The following is a 10,678-nucleotide window of genomic DNA, read 5'->3' as shown; positions in this document are numbered from 1 at the left end:
AACATTGACATTTAAATATATAACAAGTGACATTCCAAGAACTGTGCTCGCCCCTTAGAAACCGCCACACATTGTCTTACCGCACCAGTAACTGTCATACCGCGATTTTCTAGTGTCTCAGAAATGCTTAAAGGAACTAATTTTTTTTTTTATTCCCATAAAATATATGTTTTGCTCGTTCGAGTTAAGGAAAAGGGGGGAAATTCCACTGTCACAGCACAACTTCCTTCTTGAGACGTTTTTCAAATCTGTGGAGTCCGTAAAAAAAAACGTGCGGTTTACAAGGAACTCCTGAGGGTGAGTCATCGGGCTTCGAACGATGATCCCCGCTTATAAAATCATGCCCGTAACAGGAGGGAGCCCAGAAGATGCGGCAGGACCAGAGGAAACTCACCATGATCTTCAAGGTAGGCAGATGAGCGGACTCCATTTATTTATGATAATGGTCAATGCCGAAGCAAAACACTGCCCCATCCCGGAGAGCTGTACCGAGCGAAAAAAAAAAGCAAACGCTGGAAGGGCTCAGGGAAAAAGAGGGAAATTCCACCCCGTGTATGTCATAGTGCGGAGAGGGATCGGAATTTTCCAGCCCCTCACGCCAGCGACGGAGGCAGAATTTGGCCCGGGATAGGTCGGCGAGCGCGCTGGGACCTCCGGGCGCTATGGCAACCCCCGCCCTCCGTCCGCCTGTGGGGTTGGGGGGGGGGGGTTCAGAATCCCTAAACCCCAGAGTGCGTTCTTTCACGTATGTGCATGAAAGAGTGAACTCATCTCCCTGAGGCTAAGTGCTGCCTCAGGTAGATCGGCTGTTCTGTCAAAAATATTAAAAATAAGAGAAAAAAAATGGCTATCACATGAGTTGGGACATGCCCATAATTTTACAAAAAACATTGATAAATCTTTTTTAAACCTACACGAAACCTCATCCCGCCTGTGGATGAGGTTTCATGCTTTTTCTAATTCCCACCGGGGTTCCTGGCCTGCCTGCCAACCTTACAGTTGGACAGGCAGGTCTATTAATTAGCTAAATTACTTTGTCAATGGCCTCAATTGGCCATTGACAGGTCGGCAGGTGCACATCTGATTTTGCTGTGCCCCCACCTACCGGAAAATTTAAATGGGGCGCGATAACATCAGGAGTTCCGCCCAACGTCACCGTGCGTCATTTTACATGTCAGTGGGCAGGCCCCGCCCTCCACTCACTGACCTCAATATCCTGCCCCAGGCCAATCCTGGGGGAACGGCAATCCTACTTATGTCAGGAATTTGGGCATGACGGACAAGTCTACAGCAAGACCGTCAAATTGTAGTAAAGTGCAAAGATTCATTAAGCATGAAGTAAACTAGACTACACTGCTTAACAGGTTATACTTGTTTTGGCTGTGAACAATGAGCACACTAAAATCTGGAACAAAAACAGAATTACCTGGAAAAACTCAGCAGGTCTGGCAGCATCCAAGGAAAGGGATTTTCACCCAGTTCTGTTGAAGAGTCATGAGGACTCGAAACGTCAACTCTTTTCTTCTCCGCCGATGCTGCCAGACCTCTGAGTTTTTCCAGGTAATTCTGTTTTTGTTTTGGATTTCCAGCATCTCCAGTTTTTTGTTTTTATCTTTTTGTTTTTATATATTTTTATATACCAGGACATTATGTTGATTTTTGATTTTTTTTTGGTTATTTGGTATTAGCTTCTATTCCTAAAGAAGAATCACACATCCAGACCCTTTGGGAAGAATTTTTAAGTCAGCATGCAGGCACGCGCCTGACCTGATTGGACCCGAAATTGTGCGAGATGACGTCAGGCGAGCACCCCGACGTCATCCCTTGCTCACGCAATATTTCAGTCGGCTGTACAAGTGTCAGAATTAAAGTTGTTACAGTTCCAATTGTTCCCGATTTTTCGTGGTCTATCCAATCTTACGGTTGGTGGATGGTCGAATCTGCCAGGCAGACTTTGCAATTTTGATGAAACCTCATCCAAGGGCAGGATGAGGTTTCTGTTATTAAATTTTTAAAAAAGTACGGACATCATTTTCAACATGCATATGTTCAGGTGACTGATTGTGGTACCTGGACATTTTTTCCTGGTTTTTAAGAACTTTATTTATTGGTTTCAAAGTCTTCATCTCCCTGAGGCAGCTCTCTGACTTCAGGGAGCTTTCCTTCAGCGCTCGTCTGCACACACGCTTACGTCAGTTCCTTCCCTCCAGCCCCCACCCCGGCAGGGTGGTCGGGGGCCGATTGTGGGCAGCGGTCTGTTCCCGGGCCCGCCAATCATGCCTGCACGCTGAACTAAAAATCCTGCCCCTTATTAATTTATACTTGTTCTGATGACTATGATATAATGTCATGCAGTTGGAAGCCTGTATGTGAGCCAAGGTTGCAAAGGTTCACTTAGAGTGTAAAAGAAATTGTTCGAATTTATGCATACATTTGTTCAAGCTACAAAATTTGAATACATGGTTTAATTCTTTTACAAAGCATAATACTAAGGCATGATTTTCTCACACTTGTCATTGTCTGCATTTGCACTGTTAGTGCACCAGTACTTGATGCATTTTTATACTTTATTATTTTGAGTTATTGGCATCTAGAACAAGTATTTGCGCAAAATTATTTTGGCTGTGATGTACTGAATGGTAATGATGGACTGTTTACTTCACATTTAATTCTTATTTTTGGTTATAATTTCCCCAACAGCACCTCATCAGTATTATACTAATAGAAAATGTTTCAAGTTCGTTTGAACCAGTCAAAACCAAGCCTACTTACCAAAGAAGAGATGCAATAACTGGTCAGATGGTGACATGTGAGCAGTGTCCACCTGGGACATTTGTGAAAGAATACTGTACTAGTACCCAACCAACAATGTGTGAAGGCTGCCCAAATTTGCACTATACACAGTATTGGAACTACGTTCAGAAATGTCGCTACTGTAATGTCTTCTGTGGAGTCCACCAGTATGAAAAGCACCAGTGTAATTCTACACATAATAGAGTGTGCGAATGCAAAGCTGGCTATTATTTGGAGTTTGAATTCTGCCTGAAACACTCCAGCTGCCCTTATGGTGCTGGCGTAATTAAAATGGGTAAGTTTAGTATCTGCATTGTTAGAACTTACATCATCCATCTATTGCCTTGACTATGTAGTTTGTTTTCAGGAATTATGATTCTATTACTTTTCTGTAAAAATATCTAATTACAATCTTATAGAATAATTATATAAAATGGCAGAACTATAATTGATTTCCATTAGAACGTTTGATTATTTAAACTTATGAGGAATTGTTCATTGAAATTATTCTTTAATCTTTTGATACTGTTTTATTCTTTCATGGCACATGGGCATCACTAACATGGCCATCATGTGTTGCCCATCCCTAATTGCCCTTGAGAAGGTGGTGGTGCCTTGCCTTCTAACTGAAGGGTTTGCTAGGCCACTAGAGAGGGCAGTTAAGAGTCAACAGCATTTGCTGTGGGTCTGGAATCACATGTAGATCAAACCAGTGAGGATGGCAGATTTCCTTCCCTAAAGGATTTTAGTGAACAAGATGGGTTTTGCGAAAATCATTACTGAGACTAACTTTCAATTCCAGATTTATTTATTAAATTTAAACTCCACCAGCTGCCATGGTGCCTGTGTCCCCAGAGCAATAGCCTGGGCCTCTGGATTACCTCTATGTCACCGTCCCCACCGTGTTAGTGTGAAGTTTGCTGAAATTTGTTTTTTTTTTGACCAACTGACTTCTACACTTTTTGGGCCAATAAAACATTCGATCAATGAGGGCCCAACCACAATTTCCCATCTTTTCACTTGTCAACCACTCTTACTTAGAGCATATCACAATCTCAACAGGAATAAAAACAGGATAAGCGTAACAAATTAAAAATAAGTTCACAGTCAACCAAAGCTTTTAATTTAGTGTTTGTTAATTAACAAGGAAACTTGAAGAATGGGTCCCCTAGGAATCTTACAGCATGCATTGGACAAACAAAAGAAGATGCTTGTTAGATTAAAAGTTTAACATGCAGCATAAAGAAACAATAAAGACTAACACATCATTTGATGATATAGGTTTGGAAACTCAATATGAACCTGCTAGCTAAGCACTTAACTAACACGACAAGAAAGTCCTGGACTGTCTCAATAGATAGCATTACTAAATACTTTGTTGTTAATGCTGTGGAGTCTTTCTTGGATGATAAGATAGAATGATTAACTCCACTAATAAATTAGTTATCAAGGATCTGTTGAGATAATCATTGAACTAAATGTATTTACTTGATAGTTGAATTTGCCTATAAATTCAAAGTTTTTGTGAATGAGTTTAGTTCTTTTAATGGATTTGAATCACAGACCACAATTTTGTTTCCTCTTATCAGTCTGAAACAGTAAAAAAGGCCAGAATTCCACTTACTGCAAAATGTACTACATGCTGCTTTATATGTAATGATATAAGTAGATCTTTGCCATGAGTTTTAACAGAAACTGTAAATTTGGTATTTTCCAGGAACCCCATACAGTGATACAAATTGTGAGCTGTGTACCAATGGTTATTTTTCTCCCAGAGTTTCCAGTTCAGAACCTTGTTTTGTACACACAAACTGCACTGAAGAAGGCTTACAGGTTAATGTCCCAGGTAATCGATACCACAATACCCTGTGTACTTCCTGCAAGAAATATGGTAACAGAACTTTGGATGATTCAGGTGTGTAAAGTAATCTCATGGAATATTGCCCAAAAGCCAATATGTTACGTGAAATGTTTGGGGTTTTTTTTGAATGATAACTTGTCATCAAGATTCAGGTTGCCTGACTAAATACCAATCTCGTTGGGGCGCTTTACTCATTCTGCTCTTCTTTAGAAGATGCATTGCAAGAGTAAAGCTGCATGAAAACTCCAAACAGATTCCATGTGGCTCCCTTTGTAGGATGGAAAGCTGGATTGGGAGTTGTCTACTAGATCAGCCAACAATGTTACTGACTGGTAGATGGCCAAACATCCATATGTCTTGGACAGCTGGATTTCCTGTTTATTTTAATGCTGGTGGTTTAGTTTAAATGTTAAAACTGCTGGTATTAAATAAAAGAAAGACTTGCATTTATATAGTGCCTTTTATGACCTCAGGACATCTCAAATATTTTACAATTAAGTTCTTTTGAAATGTAGTCATTACTATAATGTAAAAAATATGGCAGACAATTTGCACACAGCAAGCTTCCAAAAACAGCAATAAGAAGATAATGTTTAGGTAATCTGATATAATGATGTTTGTTGAGGGATTTAATATTGCCCAAGACACTGGGGATTACTTCCTTGTTCTTCTTTGAAATAGTGCCAAGGGATTTTTCATGTCCACCTGAGAGGGAAGATGGGGATCTCTGTTTATCAACTCATCTGAAAGATGGCAGCACTGATAGTATAGCACTCACTCAGTACTGTTTTGGAGCATCAGCATAAATATTGTTCTCAGGTCTCTTGAGTGGGTCTTGAATCCACAACCTTCTGACTCAGAGGAAATGAACTATAGCTATTCAAATAAAGCAGATCCATAGGGCTGAATTTTGTGGTCGGCGTGTGGGAGTGGGCCTGACACACTGACACGTAAAATGATGCGTGATGATGCCGGGCGTGTATCCCGGTGTCATCATGCGCCACCGCGATATTTAATTCAGTGGGCGCACGCCGGAGTCGGCTGCATGCTCACTGAAATGTAAGCGGCCTATTAAGGCCATTAAGAAATTAATTGAAGCAATTGTGAACACCGCCCGTCTAACCTTAAGACTGGCAGGTAGGCCAAAAGCCCAAGTAGCCTTCATGTTTTTCAGGAAACCTCATCCACGAGCATGATGAGGCTTCCTGGAGCTTTTATTAAATAAATAAATAAATAAATTTTCATAAATATAAACACATGTCCCAACTCATGTGACTGGGACATGTTTAAATACATTTTAAAAGAATTTATTCAATCATTTTAATATCCATTCAATCTTCCTGAGGCAGCTCTGTGCCTTAGGGAGATTGCTGCGCACTTTCACGCATATTCGTGAAAGAGCGCTGGCCCCAACTCTCCCTCCTCCTGCCCACACAGGTAGCACTGAGCGCTACCGGTCGCGTATTACGCTGGGCGGGCCTTAATTGGCCTGCCCGCATAAAATGGCGGTGCAGAGCTGATAGCAGACGGCAACTGGCTCCGCTCCCGCCGAGCCCACCCGCCATATGAAAAATCCTGCCCATAAAATCTAGATTGGTAACTGGATTCACGGGAGTCAGTGGGGGGGATAAATAAAGGAGAGTAACATACCTGTTTGCCTTTGCCACCAAAAGACTATATTAACATATAAAACTATATCTCCAAAACTTCTTTTATCAGGAGAGGTGAGAGTGACTGCCCTTGACATCAAGGCAGCATTTGACCAAGTGTAGCATCAAGGAGCCCTAGCAAAACTAGAGTTAATGGGAATCAGGGGGAAGACTCTCCACTGGATGTTGTGGTTGTTGGAGGTCAATCACTTCAGTTCAAGGATATCATTGCAGGAGCTCCTCAGGGTAATGTCCTAGGCCCAACCATCTTCAGCTGCTTCATCAATGACCTTCCTTCCATCATAAGGTCAGAAGTGAGGATGTTCGCTGATGATTGCACAAAGCTCAGCACCATTCACGACTCCTCAGATACCGAAGCAGTCCGTGTCCAAATGCAGCAAGACCTGACAATATCCAGGCTTGAGCTGACAAAAGGCAAGTAACATTCATGCCACACAAATACCAGGCATTGGACATGTCCAACAAGAGAGAATCTAACCATTGCCCCTTGACATCCAATGGCATTACCATTGCTGAATTCCCCACTATCAATATCCTGGGTGTTGCCATTGACCAGAATCTAAATACTGTGGCTACAAGAGCAGGTCAGAGGCTAGGAACCCCATGGCAAGTAACTCACCTCCTGACTCCCCAAAGTCTGTACACCATCTACAAGGCATAAGTCTTGAGTGTGATGGAATACTCTCCATCTGCCTGGGTGAGTGCAGGTCCAAAAACACTCAAGAAGCTCAACGCTATCCAGGACAAAGCAGCCCACTTGATTGCCACCCCATCCACAAACATTCACTCCCTCTGCCAACAACGCACAGTGGCAGCAGTGTGTACCATCTACAAGATGCAGTGCAAGAACTCAACAAGCCTCCTTAGACAGCACCTTCCAAATCCATGGCCACTACCATCTAAAAGGACAAGACTAGCAGACACATGGGAAAACCACCACCTGGAAGTTTGCCTCCAAGCCACTCACTATCCTGACATGGAAACATATCACTTCCTTCACTGTCACTGGGTCAAAATTCTGGAACTCCCTCCCTAACAGCACAATGGGGTACCTACACCACATGGACTGCAGCGATTCAAGAAGGCAACTCACCAGCACCTTCTCAGGGCATTTGGAGAAGGACAATAAGTGCTGGCCTAGCCAGCAACGCCCACCTCCCATGATGAATAAAAGAAAATTCACATGAGAATTGTATGGTACATTATATTAGTAACTGTTTTTCACATAGGCCTTCAGTTTATGAAGCTCAGTGCAAGATTCAGTCAGGAGCTTTTTTGAGCTTTCAATGTATTTTGTGCAGAAAATGAAAACAAGTCCAGAAAAACGGAAGTTTATTTCTGAATTGTTATATCCAAAACCTTCAACAGAAAGCTAAGCACCAATGTAGCCCCCCTAATAAAATGCTAATTTAATTTTCTTTCCTTCAACAGCTGTTTCTTCCTGTAATGAAGCATTTATTCAGTTTGTGGCATATCAGAAGATTCCACTAAAGAAGCTAATGAGATTTATTAATTTACTTCAGATTGAAGGGGCAAAGAAAATTAATAAACAATTGAAAATACAGAATAAGTATATAATGCATGAAAAGTTACATCCCCTTCTAATGAAATGGAAAGAAGGTATCAAGGAAAACCACCTACTAGAAAATACCCTGCATATACTTGGAAAAGCAAATTTGAAAAATGTTATAAAAAATGTACGAAAGCGTTTTATGTGAAGTGTCAACTCAGCTCTCAAAATTATTAATTCACACTGAATGATTGCAGAGTACAACTAAACCATACAGACAAGAAGGCTCCAGGTTTTATTCCCAGTTTGTGCTGGATTAACTGATCTTTGCTGGATGCTACAATTAATTGACCTGTGCACCTCTGTATTATGGATGGGGAAAACTCGCATGGCTTCCCACTTCTGCTGCATGCCCCCCACCCCAACACCACAAAAACATGCATGTGTGTAGCATTTGACACAGTTGTGGCACTTATCACTGGCTGGGATCACACATGAAGAATTGGCACTTGGATGAGATAGTGGGTAGTACGATAATGTGCGATTGCATTCCAGAAAATATTATTCATCAAGGGAGAAGGAAAGAAATTTGAGGGACTTGGCTGATGAGAACATTTGGGGCCAAATTTTGGTATCCTATTTGTCCCTGAGCTGTGTTCCTAACCCCATACCCTCTCCATTGCTAAGACTGCCAGTCTCTGCCCTGTATCGGCCCATCTGCTGATCAAGCCCTCATTCATGCTTTCTATTCCAATGATCCACTGTCCAAGCCTCCCATCTTCCATGCGCCACAGGCCTCAGCTCATCTAAAAATCTGCTGCTCATATCTTACTCATATCAAGATGTGATGGCCTTAGAGAAGTGCAGAAGAGATTTACTGGAGTGGTGCCAGGGATGCGAAACTTCAGCTATGTGGAGAGACTAGAGAAGGTGGGGTTGTTCTCCTTAGTACAAAGAAGATTTAAAAAAGAATGGCGGAAGCAGATTCAGTAATAACATTCAAAAGAGAATTAGATAAGTATTTGAATGGAAAGCATTTAAAAGACACTAGAGAAAGAGCACAGGATTGGGACAAACTGGATAGCTCTGCCAATGGGCTGGCACAGTCTTAGTGAGTTGAATGGCCTCCTTCTATGCTGTATCATTCTTTGAAAGATGCAAAACAAATGTATATTGTTATTTATACAAAACAGGAATGTGAATAAAACAGTGTTAAATATTAAACAAAAACAAAAATACCTGGAAAAACTCAGCAGGTCTGACAGCATCTGCGGAGAGGAATACAGTTAACGTTTCGAGCCCATATGCGGACTCGAAACGTTAACTGTATTCCTCTCCGCAGATGCTGTCAGACCTGCTGAGTTTTTCCAGGTATTTTTGTTTTTGTTTGAGATTTCCAGCATCCTCGGTTTTTTGCTTTTATCTTAGTGTGAAATATCATTTAATCATTGAAACAATCAATGCAAAAGTTGATTTTTCTGAAAAACATATACTGCCCATTTTGTATATATAGATGTGCATAATGTCTGCCATAGTATGTGTGGTAAAGTGTATTATCATAAAGCACTTCTTACAATAAGATTTGCCAAATTACAATTAGATATTTATTTTTCTATTGAATTTTTTACATGTAAAGGCAAAGGTTTTAGAATTTGTGAAATAGCTTTGGGTAGGAATAGCAATTGTATCAGAAAAATTATAATGTTGCTCATTCATTCAGTCTGTTATTGTATTTTTCAATCAATTAAATTGATTTTCTAATTTTTTATTCATTTTTCAGCTTGCAATTCTATTGTGTTCCATCTGTCTTTTATTGTATATTACTGTATTTTACATTTCTCAACATATTAACATTCTTTAAGCTATTTAAATTGGTTAAAATCACCTTGCTATTGGGTAGCAGTAGAGATTCTGGAAGGATTTTGTGTTGAAGTTATTGTTGTACCTTCAGTGGAGGTGGAGAGGAAATGCTAGTGGAGCAATCCAAGTTCTAAAGGTGAATTAATTAGAAGAAAGAAAGAACTTTAATTTACATCATGCCTAATCACAATAACAGGACATCCAAATACTTCAATAAAGTGTAGTCAGTATTGCACTAGAAGAAAATAACTGGTGGATTTTCAATATATATTTTTCAGTTGTATCCCAACAAAGCTGGGAATTATGTGAACACAGAGACAGGAATGAATGTTGTTGGGTGAGCATAAGGATGAAACAATAAAAAGAAGAAACAGGTGTACCAAAGACCAAGAGAGACAAAGGGCTGAATTTTACAGAAAGGCTCAAGATCTTGCCACTGGGAATTGATACAAGAGCTGTTGCCTTGTGAGTGGAGGTGGATGCGATTACATCATAGCTGGCCAATTAACTGGCTTGAGGCAGAGGAACTTCCCACTCAGACAGTGAGGCAGCATGAGATCATGCTACAGGAAGCGCTAGTGCCATATTTAAAGGGCTGCCAGCACTATGTCAAACGGAATGATGCATACAGGAAACAGAGACCTGAAGAACAAAGCATTATTTGGAATGGCTGAAGGATGATCCAAGGTTTACAGAACCTGCATCCCCACAGGTTCTCTTCAAGGCTGCTTGGACAATAAAGGAAGTTCCTCTTCCCCCTGTAGAGCTAGGTTCTGCAGGACATAACACACCATGATGATATTCAAAACCCTTGCTGGGGCATACTGAAGGTCTCCACCAGTTTGATCTAGGCATCTGAGCCGTATTTTCAGAAGCCCTATAGCCTGCTTGATGGTCGCTTAAGTTATCTATTGCTGGTGTTATATCTCTCCTGTGCATCAGTGCTAAGGTAGTGGGTAGCCCTTATCACCCAGTATCGACCAT

The 10,678-nt window shown here is 41.0% G+C and overlaps 1 protein-coding gene across 1 annotated transcript; it reads left to right on the top strand.

The window, feature by feature from the left end:
* Positions 1-265: 265 nt before the first annotated feature.
* LOC121287272 (tumor necrosis factor receptor superfamily member 6B-like) lies at positions 266-9,082 on the top strand. The gene is given in 5 exon segments (XM_041204988.1): positions 266-407; positions 2,701-3,088; positions 4,511-4,708; positions 7,756-7,914; positions 7,917-9,082. Coding segments are annotated over 5 exon segments (939 nt in total). The 5' UTR covers positions 266-368; the 3' UTR covers positions 8,072-9,082.
* Positions 9,083-10,678: the final 1,596 nt, after the last annotated feature.

The sequence above is a fragment of the Carcharodon carcharias genome, chromosome 14 (genome assembly GCF_017639515.1).
Source record: "Carcharodon carcharias isolate sCarCar2 chromosome 14, sCarCar2.pri, whole genome shotgun sequence".
NCBI lineage: Eukaryota > Metazoa > Chordata > Chondrichthyes > Lamniformes > Lamnidae > Carcharodon > Carcharodon carcharias.
This window is presented reverse-complemented; position numbering and strand designations above follow the sequence as displayed.